The sequence below is a fragment of the Salmo salar genome, chromosome ssa17 (assembly GCF_905237065.1).
Source record: "Salmo salar chromosome ssa17, Ssal_v3.1, whole genome shotgun sequence".
NCBI classification, from domain to species: Eukaryota; Metazoa; Chordata; class Actinopteri; order Salmoniformes; family Salmonidae; genus Salmo; species Salmo salar.
This window is the reverse complement of record NC_059458.1, coordinates 4,162,501-4,187,026: the sequence shown is the minus strand read 5'-3', so window position 1 is coordinate 4,187,026 and position 24,526 is coordinate 4,162,501. Positions and strand designations below refer to the sequence as shown.

General features: G+C 42.1%; 3 protein-coding genes across 6 annotated transcripts in view; all 3 read left to right on the top strand.

The window, feature by feature from the left end:
* The first annotated feature begins 1,888 nt into the window (after positions 1-1,888).
* Positions 1,889-14,793, top strand: LOC106561220 (general transcription factor IIIC, polypeptide 6, alpha). 3 transcript variants are annotated; one of them, XM_014124937.2, is made up of 6 exons: positions 1,889-2,020; positions 13,229-13,309; positions 13,414-13,477; positions 13,881-13,925; positions 14,020-14,130; positions 14,542-14,793. In XM_014124937.2, exons 1-6 carry the CDS (start codon positions 1,997-1,999, stop codon positions 14,682-14,684), a joined length of 468 nt encoding a protein of 155 aa, XP_013980412.1. In that variant the 5' UTR covers positions 1,889-1,996; the 3' UTR covers positions 14,685-14,793. The 3 variants fall into 3 exon arrangements, with proteins under 3 accessions (XP_013980412.1, XP_013980414.1, XP_013980413.1); XM_014124939.2 differs by having other exon boundaries at positions 14,020-14,152; XM_014124938.2 differs by lacking the exon at positions 13,881-13,925.
* Positions 14,794-15,345: 552 nt separating this feature from the next.
* On the top strand, positions 15,346-20,718 carry LOC123728138 (calumenin-B-like). 2 transcript variants are annotated; one of them, XM_045698735.1, is made up of 8 exons: positions 15,460-15,612; positions 15,736-15,801; positions 16,139-16,365; positions 16,475-16,668; positions 16,783-16,949; positions 17,059-17,119; positions 17,235-17,434; positions 17,536-20,718. In XM_045698735.1, the coding sequence occupies exons 3-8, from the start codon at positions 16,142-16,144 to the stop codon at positions 17,638-17,640; spliced, it is 951 nt and encodes a 316-aa protein (XP_045554691.1). In that variant the 5' UTR covers positions 15,460-15,612; positions 15,736-15,801; positions 16,139-16,141; the 3' UTR covers positions 17,641-20,718. The 2 variants fall into 2 exon arrangements, with proteins under 2 accessions (XP_045554690.1, XP_045554691.1); XM_045698734.1 differs by lacking the exon at positions 15,736-15,801 and having other exon boundaries at positions 15,346-15,612.
* Positions 20,719-21,110: 392 nt separating this feature from the next.
* Positions 21,111-24,526, top strand: part of LOC106561218 (synaptotagmin-1) — a 4,979-nt gene continuing 1,563 nt past the window's right edge. The window contains exons 1-5 of the mRNA XM_014124933.2: positions 21,111-21,902; positions 23,235-23,379; positions 23,638-23,804; positions 24,097-24,213; positions 24,411-24,526. The exon at positions 24,411-24,526 is cut by the window's right edge and continues 52 nt beyond it. Coding sequence (XP_013980408.2) covers positions 23,238-23,379; positions 23,638-23,804; positions 24,097-24,213; positions 24,411-24,526 — 542 coding nt within the window. The 5' untranslated portion in view covers positions 21,111-21,902; positions 23,235-23,237. The remainder of the gene's footprint in view (positions 21,903-23,234; positions 23,380-23,637; positions 23,805-24,096; positions 24,214-24,410) is intronic.

Genomic DNA, 24,526 nt, shown 5'->3' with positions numbered 1-24,526 from the left:
AAACCAGCCACCAGGAGAGCTGAAGAAACTGTGGGTTTGCACAACTGAAGAATTTCTGCACAAACTGTCAGAGACCGTCTCAGGGAAGATCATCTGTGTGCTCTTCGTCCTCACCAGGGTCTTTACCTGACTGCAGTTCGGCGTCATATCTAACTTCAGTGGGAAAATGCTCACCTTCGATGGCCACTGGCAAGCTGGAGAAGTGTGCTCTTAACGGAGTGTGGACCCAGTTTAATCCCAGTTTCAACTTTATACCAGGCAGATGGCAGAGCAGTTTGCTAATGTCAACGTTTCTGACGGGGGGTTATGGTATGGGCAGGCATAAGCTACAGACAACGAACACAATTGCATTTTATCGATGGCATTTTGAATGCACAGAGATACTGTGAGGAGATCCTGAGGCCCATCATTGTGCCATTCATCCGCCGCCGTCACCTCATGTTACAGTATGATAATGCACAGCCCCATATCCCAAGGATCTGTACACAATTCCTAGAAGCTGAAAATGGCCCAGTTCTTCCATTGCCTGCATACTCACCAGACATGTCACCCGTTGTTTGGGATGCTCTGGATCGACGTGTATGATAGTGTGTTCCAGTTCCTGCCAATATCCAGAAACTTCGTACAGCCATTGAAGAGGAATGGGATAACATTCCACGGGCCTCAATCAACAGCCTGATCAACTCTCGGTGAAAGAGATGTGTCTCGTTGCGTGAGGCAAATGGTGGTCATACCAGATACTGACTGTTTTTCTGATCCACGCACCACCTTTTTCTTTTTTTAAGTATCTGTGACTAACGGATGCATATCTGTATTCTCAGTCATGTGAAATCCATAGATTAGGGCCTAATTTATTTAAATTGATGATTTTCTTATATGAACTGTAACTCAGTAAAATCTGAGGTCCAACCTGCTCTTAAGGACCCACATGGTGTGCATGCCTTTGTTCAAGCACAGTTCTACCACAGGAGGCTGCTGAAGGGAGGACAGCTCATAATAATAGTTGGAATAGAGTCAATGGTTTGATACCATTCCCATTATTCCGTTCCAGCCATTACTAAGAGCCCGTCCTCCCCAATTAAGGTACCACCGGCCACCTGTGAGTTCTGCTATAGTGTTTCTACTAATAAACTGATTAGTAGAATCAGGTGTGGTAGAATGGGGCTTGAACATGAAGCCAACCCTGATACAAAATACTAACAAATCACAAACTGCTGGGAAACACCCATAAAAAGGTGAGTCATTAGACAAGTACAAAAGCACAAACAATTTGAAATAAACATAATTCAATTTATAGAATTACTAGTCTTACATTGAAAACTGGCATAAATCTATGGAATTCAAACTTTTGCTAATATAAATGTAATGTACAGAATATTGTGTATGAAATGTGGCTGCAAAATGAGCAGTGCCACTGCTGTGGGTGTAAACTCTGGAAAGCTGAAGTGCTCCTGAGTAGAATGGACCTCCCTTTTACAGCGACACAACGTACAGAAAATAGTGTATGGTGCAATATGTATGTCCAATATGGAAAAACTATTGGATTTAAGCTGATTAGCCACTATAATGGCCGCCAAATGAGCAGCGAAGCTCCACTTGATGTAAACTCTGTGCATTTGGAAATACAAAAGTGCTCCTGTAGAATGGACCCACCTTTTACTGCGACACAAGTACAGATAATGTTGAACCGGTGCAATAAATGATAGGAGTATAGACACAAAAAACATTGTTGACTCTTTTTTTTAAGATTAAAAAAAGACATCCTATAGAAATACTTTTGATTGTTCTTTGTATGATAACTAGTATAACATATATCGATATTTTTGCACATTTTTCATCATTTTCGACGTAATTATTCATTAAACAGGAAAGAACTTGTATTCTGAAGGAGTCCAAAACTCCGTGACCCGGAAGTACTTAGTTATTATTTCCTGTTTTACAGCGGTGTGGGTTTTTGTTTATTATTCAAGGCAGTTTCTTATCAAGAATCGTGAATATGGAAGACGAATGGGAGGAGGAGGTAAGACCAAAGAGTAGTTGTCGTAACAGCTAGTGACTTTGCTTATTCGTCTCTGATTCCCTATGAAACGCCACTGGCACAGAATGAGAGCAGTTTGCGAAGCACTACATAGAATTGGCATTCCAGACGGAAATCTTTGGTTGGGTGATGTTCCCATTTAATGCCGAATATAAAATAAAAATTAGCGATCCATTTGATTTACCGAACAAATGTGCAGAGAGGTGTATTACAAGCTGATCTAGTGAGAAGGTAAGAACCATATGCTCTCTCCTTCAACCTGTGAGCCAACACTTCCTGTTCACGTGGGTACATGTGAGTGCCTCTCAATAATCTATCCTACCTCCTGAAGTGTACACTTGTTCACTACTTCCCACAAATGCCTAATGTTTTTCTTGCACGCCGCATCTGTAGGGGTTCCCATGTTGCAGGGGATTGGAAGTGTCCCGTGCGAGTGAGGCAGGTTGAGGTGGTCAGTCAGAGCAGTGCAGAAAGTGTTGTATGCTGAGGCAGTGAAGAAAGTAGAGGAGGATGGTTTAAGGGTGAGGGATCCATGTGAGTAGTAGTGTGCCAGCACATAGGGATAGGCCAATGAGTGATCTATGCTTTAGTAAGGTTGGCTTCTTAGCATTCATAGCAATAGTTATTAACTGTACTGCAGAATGAAATGTAAATCACAGAAAATGGAATGGGGTAGTTGGTTTTTAATGAGTGTAGGTAGGGTTAGTTGGAAGGGTTTTTATTATTTTTATTAAATTTGTCCTTTCCCCATTTTGTATCAGAAGGTATAATGGATTTATACTATAGTACAGTTGGGGGTGGTGATGCAACATATTTTGGTATTTTATTAGGTTCCCCATTAGCTGTTGTGAAAGCAGCAGCTACTCTTCCTGGGGTCCACACAAAACATGAAACATGACATAATACAGAACATTAATAGACAAGAACAGTCCAAAGATAGAACTACATACATTTAAAAGTGGCATGCATAACCTACATGTCAATGCATACAAACAAAATATCTAGGTTAAATTGGGGAGAAGTGTGAAGTGTTGCTTTCTGTTTTTTGAAACAAGGTTTGCTGTTCATTAGAGAAATATGAGATGGGAGTTCCATGCAATAATGACTCTATATAATACTCTACGCTTTCTTGAATTTGTTCTGGATTTGGGGACTATGAAAAGACCCCTGATGGCATGTCTGGTCTGGTAAGTGTGTGTGTCAGAGCTAGGGTTGCAAAGGGTCAGAAACTTTCCGAGAAGTTTTCCATAGGAAGTTAAGCCTGGGAATTTTGCTTAAATTCATCAAAAAGGTTAGCTTATAACAGAGAACCTTTTTTGTGGGATACACATAAGGCAATTCTAGGTCTTGTGGCATATTTAGGTTTAACTATCCCCAATTCAATGGAATTGTAACCCTCTGCATGCACATTGCAGTCTTCCATCACATGTACAGCTGATTCTCAAGATCTTGCACACTAATGAGTGCAAAATCATCTGGCCAAGTGCATAAAGTTCCCTCAGCGCTCACAACAAGCAACCTCTGACAAAAGTCCCCCTACTTCTATCCAAGGTGAAAATGATGAATCAGACACCTAATCGATAGCAACAGCTCATGGTCCTCCTGGAATCAGAAGTTTTTTTGACTCAATGGAGGAACTTAGTCAGAGAAATGCTGATGAATGTCTTGCTCGAGTTGTATATGCAACTGGTTCACCTCTGATGCTCACTGGCAATGTGTATTGGAAGAGATTTCAGAATGTTCTTGTCCCTGCATAAACCCCTCCAACCAGACATGCTTTATCTACTCATTTGCTGGATGCCGAGTTCAAGGGAAGGTCAAGCAAATCATAGAGAAAGCAGACTGGATTGCAATCATCTCTGATGGGTGGTTGAATGTTCGTGGGCAAGGAATAATTAACTACATCATCTCCACCCTTCAACCAGTATTCTACAAGAGCACAGACAAGGGACAGACACACTGGTCTCTACATTGCAGATGAGCTGAAGGCAGTCATCAATGACTTGGACCACAGAAGGTATTTGCACTGGTGACGGACAATGCTGTGAACATGAAGGCTGCTTGGTCTAAAGTGGAGGACTCCTACCCTCACATCAAACCCATTGTCTGTGCTGCTCATGCATTGAATCTGCTCATCAAGGACATCATACAAGAGAGCCAAGGAAATGGTTAGGCATGTGAAGGGTCATCAAGTTATAGCAGCAATCTACCTCATCAAGCAAAGTGAGAAGAATAAGACCACCACATTGAAGCTGTCCGGCAACACCCGTTGGGGTGGTGTTGTCATCATGTTTGACAGTCTCCTGGAGGGGAAGGAGTCTCTCCAAAATATTGCCATATCACAGTCTGCCGATATGGACAGCCCCATCAAGAGGATACTCCTGGATGATGTATTTTTGGAGAGAGAGGTAAGCAGCCCAAAACTACTGAAACCTATAGCAGTAGCCATTGCACGGATTGAGGGAGACAATGCCATCCTGTCTGATGTTCAGACTCTGCTTGCAAATGTAAGTGAATAAATCCGTACTGCCCTGCCCACTTCACTGTTGCTCCAAGCAGAGGAAACTGCAGTTCTGAAATACATCAAAAAGCGTGAAGACTTCTGCCTGAAGCCCATACACGCCGCAGCGTATATGTTGGACCCCAAGTATGCTGGCAAGAGCATCCTGTCTGGTGCAGAGATCAACAAGGCCTATGGTGTCATCACTACAGTGTCTCGCCACCTTGGCCTGGATGAGGGCAAGGTTCTTGGCAGTCTGGTGAAGTACACTTCCAAGCAAGGGCTTTGGGATGGAGATGCAATATGGCAGTTGTGCCAACATATCTCATCAGCCACCTGGTGGAAGGGACTGAGGCTCTTTCCCTGTTGCCTCCATCATCCTCCAAATCCTACCAACATCTGCCGCCTCAGAGCGCAACTGGTCCTTGTTTGGGAACACACACACCAAAGTACGTAACAGGCTGACCAATACAAGGGTTGAAAAATCTGTGGCCATCCTGGCAAATTTGAGGCTTTTTGAGCCTGACATCAAGCCATCCTCAACAAGGTTGGAAAGTGACAGTGAAGATGAGGCCTCAGAGTCTGACGTTCTAGAGGTGGACATTGGGGAGGTCCAGGGAGAAGGCATGGAAGCCTGAGAGGAAGACAACCAAAGCTTTAATTTCTAGACTATCATTTTACAGATTTATGTTAAATGTTTTTGGGAGATGCGATGGATCATTGGGATCATTCAATGTTCCCTTTCTTTTGTTGTTCAGTGAAATCCCATGTGAAGAGTCAACTCATTTAAATTTTTATTTTATTTATTTTGGAAGGATTTAATCATTTGCAATTATGTCTACTTGTGATAAGGTAAAAGGTTTATGTTTCTGTCTCTATGATATGGTAAATATATCCAATGCAAGAAACATCTACATTTTAAATGATATAAATATTCATTTGCATAAATATTCATCTCCTCCTTTAGATTCCGTCTCTCACAGTTGAAGTGTACCTATGATAAAAAATTACAGACCTCTACATGCTTTGTAAGTAGGAAAACCTGCAAAATCGGCAGTGTATCAAATACTTGTTCTCCTCACTGTATATACTGAGATCATGTGACTGATCATGTGACACTTAGATCCACACAGGCAGATTTATTTTTTACTAATTATGTGACTTCTGAAGGTAATTGGTTGCACCAGATCTTATTTAGGGTCTTCATCGCAAAGGGGGTGAATACATATACACCACTTTTCATTTTTATTTTATTTTTTATACTTTTTTAGAAACATTTAACTTCACCAATTTGGACTATTTTGTGTATGTCCATTACATGAAATCCAAATAAAAATCTATTTAAATTACAGGTTGTAATGCAACAAAATAGGAAAAACACAATGGGGGTGAATACTTTTGAAAGGCACTGAATATGTTTTGACTATGACAGTTTACAATCTAAGGTAACGCCAAGTAATTTAGTCTCCTCAACTTGTTCAACAGCCACACCATTCAATACCAGATTCAGCTGAGGTCTAGAACTTAAGGAATGATTTGTACCAAATACAATGCGCTTAGTTTTAGAGATGTTCAGGACCAGTTTATTACTGGCCACCCATTCCAAAACTGACTGCAACTCCTGTTAAGGGTTTCAGTGACTTCTTTAGCTGTGGTTGCTGATGCGTATATGGATGAATCATCAGCATACATGGACACACAGGCTTTGTTTAATGCCAGTGGCAGGTCATCGGTAAAAATAGAAAAGAGTAGAGGGTCTAGAGAAATGCACCACGCAGAATGACTTTGGCTTCCCTCCAGGCCTGAGGACAAACACCTTCCTCTAGACTCCGATGAAATATATGACGGATAGGAGTGTTTATAGACTCAGCTACCATCCTCAGTAGCCTTCCATCTAAATTGTCAATGCCAGGTTTGTCATTATTGATCAATAACAATTTTTCCACCTCTCCCAAACTAACTTTACAAAATTCTAACTTAAAATGCTTTTCTTTCATAATTTGTTTTATTCATGAATACGATGGCTCACTGTTCGTTGTTGCCATTTCCTGCTTAAGTTTACCCACTTTGCCAATTAAGTAATTATAAGAATAATTGCCAACATCAAATGGTTTTGTGATAAGTCATCTGATTCTATGAATGATGCAGTTGAATGTCTTTCTGTCCATAATTTAAAGTACTCAAGTTTTATATCATTGATCTTGGTTTCATAATATAGTTTATTTTTGTTAAGTTTAGTCATATTTCTCAATTTGCAGTAAGTCAGCCAGTCAGATGTGCAGCCAGACTTATTAGCCACTCCTTTTACCCCATCTCTTTCAACCATACAGTTTTTAAATTCCTCATCAATCCATTGAGCCTTAACAGTTCTAATAGTCAGTTTCTGACAAGGTGCATGTTTATCAATAATTTGAAGAAGCAATTTCATAAATTCATCAAGTGCAGTGTCTAGATGCTCCTTAATAATCACATCAGACCAACACATTCTTTATGTCATCCACATTAGAGTCACAGCAAAATCTTTTGTGTTCTTTTATATACTATTTCAGGTAGAGGTTGACCGATTTTATGATTTTTCAATGCCGATACCGATTATTGGAGGACTAAAAAATGCCGATACCAATTAATCGGCCGATTTTACAAAACAATAAAAATATAAAAAATTATATATATGTTTTTTTATATTAAAAATAAATAAATGTGTGTGTGTGTATATATTGTAATTATTTTGTTGTAATTATGACATTTACAACAATACTGAATGAACACTTTTATTTTAACTTAATATAATACATCGATAAAAATCAATTTAGCTTCAAATAAATAATGAAACATGTTCAATTTGGTTTAAATAATGCAAAAACAAAGTGTTGGAGAAGAAAGTAAAAGTGCAATATGTGCCATGTAAAAAAGCTAATGTTTAAGTTCCTTGCTCAGAACATGAGAACATATGAAAGCTGGTGGTTCCTTTTAACATGAGTCTTCAATATTCCCAGGTAAGAAGTTTTAGGTTGTAGTTATTATAGGAATTATAGGACTATTTCTCTCTATACGATTTGTATTTCATATACCTTTGACTATTGGATGTTCTTATAGGCACTTTAGTATTGCCAGTGTAACAGTATAGCTTCCGTCCCTGGGCTCGAACCAGGAACACATCGACAACAGCCACCCTCGAAGCATCGTTACCTATCGCTCCACAAAAGCCGCGGCCCTTGCAGAGCAAGGGGAACAACTACTTCAAGGTCTCAGCAAGTGACGTTACCGATTGAAACGCTTATTAGCGCACACCTCGCTAACTAGCTAGCCATTTCACATCTGTTACACCAGCCTAATCTCGGGAGTTGGTAGGCTTGAAGTCATAAACAGCTCAATGCTTGAAGCACAGCGAAGAGCTGCTGGCAAACGCACTAAAGTGCTGTTTGAATGAATGCTTATGAGCCTGCTGCTGCCTACCACCGCTCAGACTTCTCTATCAAATATCAAATCATTGACTTAATTATAACATAATAACACACAGAAATACGAGCCGATTACCGATTGTTATGAAAACTTGAAATCGGCCCTAATTAATCGGCCATTCCGATTAATCGGTCAGCCTCTAATTTTAGGCCCAGATTTTGGAACAATGGTTCTTCTAGATACAGCCATTATATTGTGATCACTGCATCCAATGGGTAAGGATACAGCTAGAACAAAGTTCTACAGTATTAGTAAAAATGTGATCAATACACGTGGATGACCTTGTTCCTGTAGTGTTTGTAAACACCCTGGTAGGTTGATTAATAACCTGAACCAGATTACAGGCACTGGTTACAGTGAGAAGCTTCCTCTTGATTGGACAGCTTGATGAAAACCAGTCAATATTCAGGTCCCCAAGAAAGTAGGCCTCTCTGTTTACGTCACATACACTATCAAGCATTGCACACATACTATTTAGATACTGACTCTTAGCACTTGGTGGCCTATAGCAATACCACAAAATAATAGGTTTTAGATGAGGCAGGTGAACCTGCAGGCGCAACACTTCAATAACACTTGACATAAGATCTTCTCTAAGCATTACTGGGATATGGCTCTGTGTGTGTATATCTCAGTGCCTTCGTAAAGTATTCAGAGCCCTTGACTTTTGTCACATTTTGTTACGTTACAGCCTTATTCTAAGATTGATTAAATAAATAAAAATCCTCAGAAATCAACACACAATACCCAATAATGACAAAGTGAAAATAGGTTTTTGGAAAACAAAAAACAGATACTTTATTTACGTAAGTATTCAGACCCTTTGCTATGGAACTCGAAATTGAGCTCAGGTAAGTCTTGTTTCCGTTGATCATCCTTGAGATGTTTATACAACTTGATTGGAGTCCACCTGTGGTAAATTTAATTGATTGGACATGATTTGGAAAGGAACACGTCTGTCTAAATAAGGTCCCACAGTTGACAGTGCATGTCAGAGCAAAAACCAAACCATGAGGTTGAAGGAATTGTCCGTAGGGCTCCGAGACAGGATTGTGTCAATGCACAGATCTGGGGAGGGGTACCAAATAATTTTTGCAGCATTGAATGTCCCCAAGAACACAATGGCCTCCATCATTCTTAAATGGAGGAAGTTTGGAACCACCAAAACTCTTCATAGAGTTGGTCAAACTGAGCAATTGTGGGAGAAGGGCCTTGGTCACGGAGGTGACCAAGAACCAGAAGATCACTCTGACAGAGCACTAGAGTTCCTCTGTGGAGATGGGAGAACCTTCCAGAAGGACAACCATCTCTGCAGCACTCCACCAATCACGCCTTTATGGTAGAGTGGCCAGACGGAAGCCACTCCTCAGTAAAAGGCACATCACAGCCCGCTTGGAGTTTGCCGAAAGACACCTAAAGACTCTCAGACCATGAGAAACAAGATTCTCTGATCTGATGAAACCAAGATTACTCTTTGGCCTGAATGCCGAGCACCAAGTCTGGAGGAAACATGGCACCATCCCTACGGTGAAGCATGGTGGTGGCAGCATCATGCAGTGTTTTTTCCCCCTGTGGCAGGGACTGGGAGACTAGTCAGGATCGAGGGAAAGATGAACGGAGCAAAGTACAGAGACATCCTTGATGAAAACCTGCTCCAGAGCGCTCAGGACCTCAGACCGGTGCAAAGGATCACTTTCCAACAGGACAACAACCCTAAGCACACAGCTAAGACAACACAGGAGTGGCTTCGGGACAAGTCTCTGAGTGTCTTTCAGTGGCCCAGCCAGAGCCCGGACTTGAACCCGATCGAACATCTCTGGAGAGACCTGAAAATAGCTGTGCAGCAATGCTCCCCATCCAACCTGACAAAGCTTGAGAGGATCTGCAGAGAAGAATGGGAGAAACTCCCCAAATAAAAGTGTGCCAAGCTTGTTGCGTCATACCCAAGAAGAGTCAAGGCTGTAATTGCTGCCAAAAGTGTACTGAGTAAGGCTCTAAATACTTATGGAAATGTGATATTTCTGTTCTAAAAAAACTGTTTTTGCTTTGTAATTATGGGGTATTGTGTGTAGATTGAGGTTTTTTAATAATAATAAGAAGGCTGTAACCTAACAAAATGTGTAGAAAGTCAAGGGGTCTGAATACTTTCCGAAGGCACTGTGTGTCTATATATATTACACACAGTTGAAGTTGGAAGTTTACATACACTTAGGTTGGAGTCATTAAAACCCGTTTTTCAACAACTCCACACATTTCTTGTTAACAAACTATAGTTTTGGCAAGTCGGTTAGGACATCTACTTTGTGCATGACACAAGTAATTTTTCCAACAATTGTTTACAGATAGATTATTTCACTTATAATTCACTGTATCACAATTCCAGTGGGTCAGAAGTTTACATACACTAAGTTGACTGCCTTCAAACAGCTTGGAAAATTCCAGAAAATTGTGACATGACTTTAGAAGCTTCTGATAGGCTAATTGACATCATTTGAGTCAATTGGAGGTGTACCTGTGGATGTATTTCAAGGCCTACCTTCAAACTCGGTGACTCTTTGCTTGACATCATGGGAAAATCAAAAGAAATCAGCCAAGACCTCAGAAAAACAATTGTTGACCTCCACAAGTCTGGTTCATCCTTGGGAGCAATTTCCAAACGCCTGAAGGTACCACGTTCATCTGTACAAACAATAGTACGCAAGTATAAACACCATGGGACCACGCAGCCGTCATACCGCTCAGGAAGGAGACGCGTTCTGTCTCTTAGAGATTAACGTACTTTGGTGCTAAAAGAGCAAATCAATCCCAGAACAAGAGCAAAGGACCTTGTGAAGATGCTGGAGGAAACAGGTACAACAGTATCTATATCCACAGTAAAACGAGTCCTATATCGACAGAACCTGAAAGGCCGCTCAGCAAGGAAGAAGCCACTGACTACGGTTTGCAACTGCACATGGGGACTAAGATTGTTCTTTTTGGAGATATGTCCTCTGGTCTGATGAAACAAAAATAGAACTGTTTGGTCATAATGACCATCGTTATGTTTGGAGTAAAAAGGGGGGAGGCTTGCTAGCTGAAGAACACCATCCCAACCATGAAGCACCGGGGTGGCAGCATCATGTTGTGGGGGTTGCTTTGCTGCAGGAGGGACTGGTGCACTTCACAAAATGGATGGCATCATGAGGATGGAACAAGATGTGGATATATTGAAGCAACATCAAGACATCAGTCAGGAAGTTAAAGCTTGGTTGCAAATGGGTCTTCCAAATGGCCAATGACCCCAAGCATACTTCTAAAGTTGTGGCAAAATGGCTTAAGGACAACAAAGTTCAAGGTATTGGAGGGGCCATCACAAAGCCCTGACCTAAATCTTATAGAAAATATGTGGCAGAACTGAAAAAGCATGTGCATGCAAGGAGGCCTACAAACCTGACTCCGTTACACCAGCTTTGTCAGGAGGAATGGGCCAAAATGTTCCCAACTTATTGTGGGAAGCTTGTAGAAGGCTACCTGAAACGTTTGACCCAAGTTAAACAATTTAAAGGCAATGCTACCAAATACGAATTGAGAAAATGTAAACTTCTGACCCACTGTGAATGTGATGAAAGAAATAAAAGATGAAATAAATCCTTCTCTCTACTATTATTCTGACATTTCACATTCTTAGGATCACTACTTTATTTTAACTGCCCTAGGACAGGGAATTTTTACTAGGATTAAATGTCAGGAATTGTGAAAAACTGAGTTTACATACACTTTAGCCAAATACATTTAAACTTCCGACTTCAACTGTGTATATACACACAGTAACAGTCAAAGGTTTGAACACCTAATCATTCGAGGGTTTTTATTTTATTTTTACTATATTCTACATTGTAGAATAATAGTGAAGATTTCGAAACTATGAAATAACATATATGGAATCATGTAGTAACCCAAAAAGTTTTAAAACAAATCAAAATATATTTGAGATTCTTCAAATTGCCACCATTTGCCTTGATGACAGCTTTGCACACTCTTGGCATTTTCTCAAACAGCTTCACCTGGAATGCTTTTCCAACAGCTTTTGGGAGGGAGGGTGGACAAATTGCCTGTCATAACAGATGTAAGCAATCTCCCCACACACTCTGGCAGCTTTCATGGCTCGTGATAAGTTATTTTCTCTTCTGGCAGACAGCTTCAGGATAGTTCTCGTTGAGGAAGATGTATGTTCCCCTCAAGATCTTGGCTCTTTCCAGAACCGCTACCTTGTCCTTGAACCTCAGGAACTTGACCACTATCGGCATGGGCCCGTCACCTGTTCTGGTGGTGGATTTTCCAGTCCTGTGGGCGGGTTCGATCTCAATCTTCCTGTGGTCCATCTTCAGTTTCTCCAAATAATTTCCTTCTCTTTGTCATCAGACTCCGTCCAGGTCTCGTGGAGATTCTAGAATTCGGTCTTCAACAATGTTCCGCCTTGATTGTCCCTTGAGTCTGATTTCTGTTATTGTTATCATGGATTCACATACAGAACTAATGTCCTCTTTCAGATTGTTGTCATCTTGCCGTTTTCCTGTTCAAACTTATCGAGCTGACCCTGGGAGAACTGCAAACTGTTCTTCAGGTCCTGGACATCTCTGGTCAGGTGTACATTATTTTATTAGTTGACTCCACCAGTATTTGGACACAACACTTGAAGCTATTTTCTTGTTGTTGTAACAACTGCTTGTAGAACTCTGTTTGTTTAAAATATGCTTCAATAGAGAGACACCACTGTCCTCAGCGGTACTCCCACCGGCTTTGGTCTTTGCCATTGTAGCAACGTAGGCTACGCTGTTACTCCCCGCAATTCCAGACAGGGCAGGTCACAGGGAACTGGATGCCAACCCTTTAAACCCCCCCAAAGGTTGAAGACTTCCCACAAATCTAAAAGCATTGGATTGGTCGGGCTGGAGTTTTCACCATATTTCTTATACATGCCAGTCATTTGCTTTCATATCAGTGAAGGGAAATTAACAAGTGCACACTTTGGGAGAAAGAAGAGAGTATTGGGATGCACCCGTAGTGTAGAAATGGCTCCTACAGTGTTCTAGAGACCTCTGGTAAGTCTTAGCCAACACATTTTATGGTGGACAATGACATCTAGTGTTGTTTGTTGTGATCAGATACACCCTCTACCATGGAAAAATGACTGAAGACAATTTCTTAAATGTTCTGCCTCCCCCTTTCTCCCTCCTCTCTCTTTTTAGGAGCAGTTGGTTGTGGTTGAGCTGTCTGGTATAATTAACTCAGATTTTTTGACCAAGTGTCAGGGAACCTGCAAGATACTGGTGAGTGATCTGGCTTCCCTTTCTCGCGCGCTACTGTAGGTAGCAAAGCAAACGTTGAATGAAACCTCTACATTCCTCCTCCTGTTGATTTTGTTGTATTGAAGGACATTGACAGTGAGCAGCCAATGATGCAGGTGGGAAGATACGTGTTTGCGGGAGAGTATGACGGTAAGTGTATTCATTATTAGTGGATTCTATTTGCTTACACCTGACAACAACATATTTGCTGAATGTCTAATGGACCCCTTGCCCCTCCTCCCTATGTACACTTTAGATCTGAAGGGACTGGGCTAATAAAAACAACTCAACATGTCACTTGTTGCATCTTGCCTACTGATAGACTAGGTGGAAGAGAGTGTCTAGAGAAGATGGGTTAGGGGTCTGTTTGTAATACAACATTTGTGTTATGAATTTGTGTTACCCATTTTCCAGTAAAGTACATGTAGTTCTACCTGTTTAGGAGTAGTTTTGTTATTAGTGCCCTGTTGTTGTGATACTGAGTTACAGACTGATTGTCTGTTTAACTCTCCCCTCTCTGGCTCTCTCTTCTCTCCCCCATATCTCCTGACAGATGCTCTGGGCACCTGTGTGCTCTTCGAGGAGGGACAGTCGAGTGGTGCGTATTGATGAGTGGTGAGTTTTATAGAGATGAACTGATCTTCACTCTAAGTTCTCGCTCCTCTCTTCTCTCTCCTGTGTGTTTGTTTTAGGGGCAGACCCTGAAGCCAGTCCAGAGCTGAGCTATAAGTGCCACACCGTTAAGAGACTGATGATGCAGAGAACCTTCCTTGCTGAGAAAAAGGAAGGAGACAACAGCTCAGGTTACACACACACACACACAAAGTGAGCCCTCACGCTCACATAGCAACACACACACACTGTTGTGCTATGCTCTCTATTTTGGATTAATACTGTGGTCCTCTGGAGCTCAGTTGTTAGAGCATGGAGCTTGCAACAACTGTAAAGTGGGTTTGATTCCTGGGACCACCCATACGTAAAAATGTATGCGTGCATGACAATGTCGCTTTGGATAAAAGCTTCTGCTAAATGGCATAATTAATATAATTAATGTGCCGGGTTGGACCTTTGCTTCTAGTGACTCCTTTCAATGCACATTTTACTGCACAATACCTTTTGTAGCCAAAGTCAAACGTTGAGATGCTTGAATTTAGCTCTGTTTTTTTTTATGCGACATGAACATGCTTGAATGTGGCTGTTTGTTGCTGTTGCAGGAGACTTTCAATTTCAGCCACTGAGTGACGGAATGTCCCCAGCCAGACTCGACTCACTCTCTCACTTCATCCAGAACCCAAAGAGGACCTCCAAGCCAGCAGGGGAAGGGGGAGCACACACGATGGGGCAGAAGACCGGGTAGAGGGGTCAGGCAGGACACTGGCAGCAACTCCATTAATTAGGTTTTACCTCTGATTTGTATTTATATTTTTGTACTGTGTATGTTGTTGAAATAAATGACGCTTTCTAGACGTGTTGTGTTTGATTACCGTATTCTAGTACTTAATAGATGGGATATTTCCTGATTTAGCCTGGAACTGAGAACTGCTTGAATCTCTATTTTATCGCCATCACCTCATTCTTTCATTTTAGAATATCCCCACTCAGTTGGAATGTCAATGATTGATGATGAAATCAGTGGCGGTTCTAGACCATTTCAACTGGGGGGGCCAAGCTGGGGCCAGTTGTACTGTTAGAGGGGCCAGTTACATTAGATGTTATTGTTGTCATATCGTTTTCTTCACTGCATTGCAGGCATTAGCGGGCAAAAGACCATGTTCATAATCATTAGTGTAATGCGTTGCCACTGTCTAATAAGGATGTAAAAAAAGAACTTTAACTAATTTTTGCTATGTAAAAATAATTTCATACTCCACATGTGGCCCCCCTCAGAACCGCCCCTGGATGAAATGGACATGCAGTTTGAGAGGGTATGCACTCATGCATATCCTACTAATGAACTTGGTTGTGTGATGCAGTTAAAAAACACTGTCACAAGAAATAAAAGTCACTGTTAGAAAGTTCTTTTGACAATTCCTGCCTGATAAGTGCTGCTGTTTTTGGGGGGAATGGGGAAAATATTTTAAAACATTACACGCTCAGCGTGAGGACGTGGCGGTTATTAACCAATCAAAAGGCCGAAACTGTCCTGAAGTGGAGTAATGGACGAGCGGTATGGCACAAGCTAATCTTAGTACAGGAAACGACTTTACTACGGCGTTGGCGATGGGTGTGTATCCGGAGTAGATAACGACGTTGACGGTCAAAATCGAAAGACTTCAGAAAGACCGGTGAGTAAAATATCACTTTTACGTCTACCTAAATTCACAGTGCAGCTCTGTTTTTCTCTTGCTACATTGTTGTAACATTAAAGTTATACACTGACATGAGCATTGCATTTATTTCATCAACAGATGTCGAGCTAGCAAGCATGCTTATTTGCTAACGTTAGCTTACTTGCTAACTGGCTGCACAGCAGGGTAAGACTAACATAAAGCCAACTAGCTATCCATGTCATGTAAAACAAACCGTAGCTAGTTCAGCCAGAAACGGTGGAGCCACAGATGAGTAGGGGAAACTGAGTTTGTTATAAATATCTTTGGTGGAACTAGTTAACTAGCTACATCATCTTATCACACACTGTCACTGATCACGTTGATATCAGGCTAGATTTCTAGCTTGCAAAGGCCGTTACAACAGTAACGTTACCATTAGTATGGTTAAACTAAAGATGGTCATGACGAATTCCTGTCGTAAACTAAATGCACTGTCACAATCATATTGTTGTTGTAAGCATCTCTCTGTCGTGTGTGTCAGAGTATGGCGCTGCGGCCGTTGGTCATGTGCTTTGCGCTGTGCGTGGTGTACGCCTCCAGTAAACCCACCATCGAGAAGAAGGACCGTGTCATTCATGACGACCTGCTTAGCAACCGCAACCATGACGACGCAGATAACTTTGATTATGACCATGAAGCGTTTCTTGGACAGGATGAGGCCAAGACCTTCGATCAGCTCACACCTGAAGAGAGCAAGGAGAGATTGGGGTAACACACCCACACACAGAAACACAGATGCTGCATCTTGTTTAGAAGGAGAGGAATAGATTTGTATAGAAAAGATGGATTTACACCCTTCATCTCTCTCCCCCTACAGTATGTTGGTAGAGCGTATAGATGAGGACAGGAATGGGTATGTGTCAGTAGAGGAGATGAGGAAGTGGATCAAACACAGTCAGAAGAGGTGGATCTATGATGATGTGGACCGCCAGTGGAAAGGTCATGACCTTAACGGAGATGGACTGGTGTCCTGGGAGGAGTACAAGAATGCCACATACGGATACATACTGGGTACGGACACACACTCTGAAACGAGTATAAGAATGTAACTTACGACCCCTGACAAGTGCCTTTTTACTGGAAGGTCTGACTTAAACTTTTCTAATTGGTATGTGTGCCCCTAAGATGATTCAGACCCAGAAGATGGCTTCAGCTACAGACAGATGATGTCACGAGACGAGAGGAGATTCAAAATGGCCGACCTGGACGCGGACCTGAAGGCCAATAAACAGGAGTTTACAGCCTTCCTCCATCCTGAGGAGTACGACCATATGAAGGATATAGTTGTACTGGTGGGTCACACAACCACACACACTATTAATTTTGGAATACAAACACGATTTCTTTATTGTCGAAGGTAGCCAGCCAGTAACATCTTTGTGCCAATACCCTCTCCTGTAGGAGACCATGGAGGACATTGATAAAAACGGAGACGGCTTCATAGATCTGGAGGAGTACATAGGTGAGTTATAACCTGTAATTACACCTGAATCAGTACATGGGGGACACATAGTTATAACATGTCATCAGCATCTCTCTTTTCCTCTTCTCTTCCCTCTCTCCTACCCCTCCTCTAGGTGACATGTATAACCAGGAGGGTGATCCTTCAGAGCCAGAGTGGGTGAAGACAGAACGAGAACAGTTTACTGAGTTCAGAGATAAAAACAAAGATGGCCACATGGACAAGGAGGAGACCAGAGACTGGATCCTCCCTTCAGACTACGACCATGCAGAGGCAGAAGCCAAACACCTGGTCTACGAGTCAGATAACGACAAGGTGTGTGTGTGTGTGTGTGTGTGTGTGCGCGCGCGCGCGCCCGCCCACCGGAACAGTGCGCATCTAACCAAAGATTGTTTTCTCTCCCCCTCTCTCTGTAGGACGGCCGTCTGACCAAGGCAGAGATCCTGGAGAAGTATGACCTCTTCGTTGGCAGCCAGGCTACTGATTTTGGAGAAGCCTTGGCAAGACATGATGAATTCTAACCCTCCACTTCCCACACAGGGTTGGGCTCAATTCCAGGTCAATTAGGTCATGGAGTTGAAATCCCAATTAAAAATAAGTGCACTATATGGAGAATAGGGTGACGGTTGAGACGGAGCGTTTCACTCCGATGCCTAGGATAATAATTGGATTTCCTGGCCTATTATACAGACTAGTGAATACATCACTTTGTACTAAGTAGTGTACGAGTTTGGACATCAAGACACACCTCCTGGTTTGGCTCCACCTCCACCGCCACCATCCTCTCGTCCAATCCGGACAATGGAAAGGATATACAGTATTTCCTTTGTCTTCATTTGCAGATCAACTTTGTTTTTGTAAAAAGTGACAGAATACAGATGTTAGTGTTTGTTTTGTTAGCCTTGTTTGAACAATGTGTCAGGCGTGCAATGAAGTGCAGAACTGTGCATGTTGTGGTCATTTCAGTTTTCAATTCAGGAAGTGAGTCAAAATTCAATAGAAAACAAACTGAATTGATCCCAACCCTGGTGTGTGTTCTGCTATGCACTGGACTATGAAGGGGAGATGTACAGTGCCCTCCACTAATATTGGCACCCTTGGTGAATATGAGCAAAACGGGCTGTGAAAAAAAAATGTATTTGTTTATCCTCTTGGTCTTTCAAAAATATTCACATAAATCTAACCTTTAATTAAAGTAAAATAATTTGAAAAAATATATCATAGAACAAATATTTTTCTCTGTGTGCCACAATTATTGGCTCGCCTTCATTCAATACTTTGTGCAACCTCCCTTTATCACGATAACAGCTCTGAGACTTCTATAATATGTAATGAGGTTGGGGAACACATGGCAAGGGATCTGGGACAGAATCTGTCCAGATCATTGTGGACTCTCTTCAGCTCATCCCACAGGTTTTCTGTGGGGTTTAGGTCAGGCTGGGATGGCCATGGCAAAACCTTGATTCTGTGGCCAGTGAACCATTTTTGTGTTGATTTTGAGGAGTGCTTTGGGTCATGTACTGCTGGTGGGTCCAACCATGGCCCAGTTTATATCTGCTGGTACTTGTCCATGATACCATGTTTCCTAACAAGTTGTCCAGGGCCTTTGGAAGAAAAACAGCCCCACAACATCAAAGATCCACCACCATACTTCACATTGGGGACTTTTCTGCATGGCTATCTTTCTGTCTATGCCAGACCTACCTCTGGTGTTTGTTTCCAAAAAGCTCTATTTTGGTCTCATCTGACCATAGAACCCAGTTCCAGTAAAGTTTTGCGAAATGTAGGCACTTGAGTTTGTTTGACAGCAAAGGCTTTTTTATGGCAACCCTCCCAAACAACTTGTGGTTATGTAGGTGCGTCTGATCGTAGTTTTGGAGACTTTCGGACCCCAACACCCAACTAACGTCTGCAATTCTCCAGCTGTGATCCTTGGAGATTTTTTTTGGGCCACTCGAACCATCCTCACTGTGCGTGGGGTCAATATAGCCACACGTCCTCTTCCAAGCCGTTTGTTAACATCTCCAGTTGCTTTAAACTTCTTACTTATTGACCTGATAGTGGAAATGGGCATTTTCAACCATTGAGACATTTTATTATAGCCATTTCCTGATTTGTGCCGCTCAAAAACCTTTTGTCGCACATCATTACTGTATTCTCGGGTCTTTCCCATAGTGATTGATGATGGGAATTTGGCCTGTGTCACCTCATATTAATACCCCAGTGAAACAGGAAGTCGTGGCTTACCACTTATGTGTTCCTAATCACTCAGGTGAACTTAATGTAAAATATTAATGTGAATATACTTCAGTTATATTTTACCTATAAGAATTTCTAGGGGTGCTAATAATTGTGGCACATGTTTCGTAGAAAAATGTTTATTTCACAATTTTTTTCAATAATTTTACTTCAATTAAAGGTTACATTTTTGTGAATATTTTGAATGAAAGACCAAGACGATAAACAGTAGACATGTTTTTCACAGCCCGTTTTGCTTATATTTACTAAGGGTGCCAATATTAGTGGAGGGCACTATAACACGGTCCACTCTATAAGCTACTACCACAAACTGCTCTTTTGATTTCATTGGCTAGCAGTGTCTTCATACCACCACTCCCCATATGTGGCCAATCCTCCCAGGGTTAGGGTTAGTGGTTGTAGCCCAGGGATCATCAACTAGATTCAGCCGTGGGACGATTTTTATTCTATTTTTTATTGAGTGGATGGTCGGTGGGCCAGTTCCTACATGTGTGTAGGAGCTTGGCTCAATTAGGGGTTAGATCAGTTATTTTTACTTCAGTCTGGGCACCCCCTAGGTTGTACATTTCTGATCTAGTACCTGTACTAGCACAACATATACAGGGCTGGAACAAAAATGCGAAACCTTGTGTTTCACTCAAGGACCAGAGTTGCGAAACACTGGATGGGAAACTGAGAGAAACTGTAGGACTCTTTCGTTCTCTGATTCTATGTGTGTGTCCCTCCACTGAGTGCCTCCTTTTGTTTTATTTTGGTATCTACTGAATTCTCTTCTGTACTACACACACATACCACACACACATACTACATATGTTTGGAGGCTTATTAAAGTAAGATTTCCCCTGTCCATTCTTCTTCCCTAGTTATAGTTGTCAGACTGTATAATCATTTTATAACACCTGATACTTAGTGTATGACCCTCTATAACCACTGTTATTGATCTGGTTCAACTTCCCTTAAACCCTCTGCCATCAGGACTACATGATAATGACATGAACAGTCATAACTGTTGGTATAAAGTCCGTTTTGATAAACTGACACCAAAAGTAGGACTTTTTATGACATGTTATGTCATGTTTTCAACAGTGTTATTTATGTAGGTCTTATGGACAAAGGGTTCTGGTAAAGTTTCCATTGTCTTTATAAAATATATGTTATAATATATGTTATAATAATGTATATGCTATAGCTGTTTTTTACATGATCAATCCAGCGCCATGCCTATCAGTAGTGATTACCCTGTACATACCTTGTCACCTGTTGCCTTGTTGACAGTGTGTGCTGTTGTCAATCAGGTGGAGAAGTGTTTTTCTGATTAAAAGGATGTTGTGGAGGTTTTATACAAGTATAACTAATCATTCTAATTCAAAGGGTGCTTGCTCTGTTACCCTTATCAGATCGTTTTAGACCAATCTGAATCGAATCTATTTGACCACATATGTGACAACCAAGACTAGAACCTTGAGGCCAACCTAGACATTTGATTGAATTGCCATTCCGTTTATTTTTAAAATGGGAAAAATAATTCAGTTGTGGAATCTTATAACCTTATCTAAACTAATGACCCTCATATAGCACCTACAATCACTGAATATCTTCACCTTGGACACATTCATCAATCAATACAATGGCTCTGTCTACAGAATATTCGGCAAGGTGAACAACAGGTTTGAAATCATACTGCTTCACAGAGTTCTGTGTATGTGTGTGTTAATGTATGACGCCAATTGGTGCATCTCTATCTCTGGTCAAGGTGAACTGGGTGGGGCCGGAACTTGATACCGGCGTTGCCGCAGAAACCGCATCCTACAGTTCTAATTCAGGCAGCAGCATCTACACATAGAGTATCGACCTCTGGAAGCACACACACACAATGCATACCGGTTTGCAGTATATACATGTGCAATCACACATACAAACAGTAATGTATATGTAGTATATGCATGCACAGTCACACACAGGCATACCAGTCATCCAGTTGGAATGTAGATGCTTTCTCCTGCTGAAGTCTCAGTATGCTAACGAGCCTATAAAAAGCCATGTCACCAAACCATGAATATTCATCCATGTCCAATGTCCCAGCGAAGGTGACCTGTAAGGGCGCAGCAGAGGTTACAAGGGGCAGGGCTTAGATTAGAGGGACTCAACCCCCTGGGACCCACCCCATCGGACAGAGCATTCATATCCCCATACTAATACACACACGTTCACACAGCCAACCAGAGATGCCCTCTCTCACTTGCTCTCTCTCTCTCATTCCCTCTTTCCTGTCATACCTGTGCTCCTTGTCTCAGAGACTCCGCTGAATGAACAGAAGGTTAAAACAAACAACAAGAAGCTGCCACCCCTCCTCACCTCCCGTCCTCTTTCCTGATCCTCTCCTCATCCTGTCATCTTCTCTCTTTCTCTCTCTCTCTCTCTCTCTCTCTCTCTCTCTCTCTCTCTCTGTGTGTGTGTACCTGAGAGTCATACCTCTCTCCACCCTGCATCCAGTCAGAACCAAGGCCAGGACATACACACAAAGGTAAGACTCCCTCTCCCCTCTCTTTCTATCTCTCTTTCTCTCCCAAGGTGTGGTCAGTGATGGTGGTTGAGGTGACGGGTGTGGTTGGGTTAGGGTTATAATGTTGGGTTAATGTTAGATTACAGTCGGTCAGGGTTACAATGTTGGTTTAGGGATAGATATATGTTAGGGTTACAATGTTGGGTTAGGGTTAGATATTTGACTGTGGATCAGGGTTAATGTCATTTCCAGTTTTGGTTGTAAATGGGAGGAAATCAGAACCATGTTATCTTCAGCTTAACTCTTTATTTAATCAGGCAGGTCTAACTTCTTATGTATAGTGAGGACCTAAGAGAGTGGGTTAGAGAGTGACACAGTTTAGCCATGATGGAACAAACTCGTTATAAGACAACACACTGTGGAAGTGACTTGTCATGCACTTGTACCTATTAGTAGCATAGCATGCTGAAGACAAGCAAAACATCCGAAATAAATCCAAAGTGATTTTCTTCCTGATTAGCAGCAGTGATTAGTGTAGTTGTGTCTCTAGTGATGACATGATGATATCAATGTCATTGCGTATTACATTTAAAATATACATATATTGTCACATGTTGTTTTACACCAGTTATAGAATGCTAGACTGTCTTCATTGAATATTTTCTGCTAACATTGATGATGGTTAAGAGCTGAGTGAGTCAGTTTCCCAGACTCAGATCTGAAAAACATAGAAGGGGTAGGGATCAAGGTGAAGGGGTAGGATGTGAATTGGGACCGTCCCTACTCTGGACTAAAAACATTCTCACCTCCTCTCTCCAGAGATCAGACACTCATGATGTCCTTTCTCTGTCCCCCTCTCTTCCTCCACACCTCTCCCCCCATGTGTTGTGTTGTCAGCAGGTTTGACAGGGGACAGGGTTGTGTATCTTATGTACAGCAGGCCTTAGTGCCAGACCAGCAGAAACACAAGAGGCCATCTGACACACACACACACACGCACACGCACACGCACACACACAACTAGGACCACTCTATAACACATACGGCTGGATGTTTCTCAAAACTTGGTGCTGATCATTAATATGCAGTATTCCACACTAGTTTTGTAATAAGTGTCTATTTGAAAAGTTTGTCATTTTTGTCCAGATATCTGGAATGTTGCAGTACTGTGAGTTACTGTTAAATGAACAATCTGTAATTTAAACAGCCTGCCCTGCCACTTGGTTTGGCATTCTGAAGGATGGGGCTGGGAAATCTAACCACTCACTCAAATTTAAAGACAGAGCTAGTTTGGATGCAAAAAGTGACATTTTTTTAAAGACTTTCCTTCTCTTTGTGTCTTTCTCTCTCTAGGTGATGACAAGTAGTCATAGGGTCATCCCGGCACAGCCCAGCCCCTCACACCTGCTAATCAACCCCAATGCCTCAGCAACCCCAGAACCTGGGCCCGGAGGCCACACCTCCACAAAGTTTATGAGCGAGTTGCACTCCCTCCACAGTGAGTAACAACCAATCAGGGTGGGTTTCTAGAGCCTTCGTAGCACTAAGTTCAATTTTAGAACCAAGTTAAAGTGCAGTTGAAGTACTCAACTGAGAAATAAAATACTCTCACAAGCTAGTGAAACCCTCCTGTGTTATGTAAAACATTTGCTATTAACGTATTATTAACTCTGTGTGTGTGTGTGTGTGTGTGTGTGTGTGTGTGTGTGTGTGTGTGTGTGTGTGTGTGTGTGTGTGTGTGTGTGTGTGTTTGCAGTGCCCTCGTGGGCTATAGGAGCTCTATGCGTGGTGAGTGTGTGTCTGGTGTTGTCATGCTGTTTGTGTGTCTGGAGGAAATGTCTGAAGAAGAAAGACACAGAGAAGGAGAAGAAGGGCAAGAACGGCTTGAACATGGACACTGAGCTGGAGGGAGGCAACTCTGAGGTATACATACACACACATTGCAGAGTATCAACTCCCTGTGGAGCGCTGCACAGAAACGTTTAATAAAAAGCGTGGCTTAATACAACTGAGGCTGTGTATGTCTCTGCTGGTTACTGAGTATCAGGCTTCACCTATATGTGTGTGTGTGTGTGTGTGTGTGTGTGTGTGTGTGTGTGTGTGTGTGTGTGTGTGTGTGTGTGTGTGTGTGTGTGTGTGTGTGTGTGTGTGTGTGTGTGTGTGTGTGTGTGTGTGTGTGTGTGTGTGTGTGTGTGTGTGTGTGTGTGTCCTGTAGCCCCTGGAGGGTGACACAGAGACCGGATTGACTGGCAGGGAGGAGGAGGAGCCTAAAGAGGAAGTGAAGTTGGGCAGACTGGAGTTCTCAATGGACTACAACTTCACAGAGAACACGGTGAAGACTCCTTGTTTCAATCCCTGCTCTAAGACATCTGATTCAGCTAACCAAGTGGAACAGCAGATTAACCAGTCTGAGGAACAACAAATCACTCCATCAGAGACATGATATAGATGTGGGTAAATTCTCTCTCCCTCTCCCTGTTTCCTCCCTCTTTCCTCACCCTACCCTCTACCCCCCTTCCCTGTCTGTAGATGGTAGTAGGTATCCTGCAGGCCTGTGATCTCCCTGCCATGGACGTTGGGGGAAGTTCAGACCCGTATGTTAAACTCTACCTTTTGCCAGACAAGAAGAGGAAGTTTGAGACTAA

Excerpts from the sequence above, each read along its gene's own strand:
- LOC106561220 (XM_014124937.2), top strand. The coding sequence starts at position 1,997 with ATGGAAGACGAATGGGAGGAGGAG. Across the intron at positions 2,021-13,228 it reads AAGACGAATGGGAGGAGGAG|GAGCAGTTGGTTGTGGTTGA; the intron begins GTAAGACCAAAG and ends CTCTCTTTTTAG. Across the intron at positions 13,926-14,019 it reads CGAGGAGGGACAGTCGAGTG|GGGCAGACCCTGAAGCCAGT; the intron begins GTGCGTATTGAT and ends TGTTTGTTTTAG.
- LOC123728138 (XM_045698734.1), top strand. The coding sequence starts at position 16,142 with ATGGCGCTGCGGCCGTTGGTCATGTGCTTTGCGCTGTGCGTGGTGTAC. Across the intron at positions 16,366-16,474 it reads GAGAGCAAGGAGAGATTGGG|TATGTTGGTAGAGCGTATAG; the intron begins GTAACACACCCA and ends CTCCCCCTACAG. Across the intron at positions 17,435-17,535 it reads ACGAGTCAGATAACGACAAG|GACGGCCGTCTGACCAAGGC; the intron begins GTGTGTGTGTGT and ends CTCTCTCTGTAG.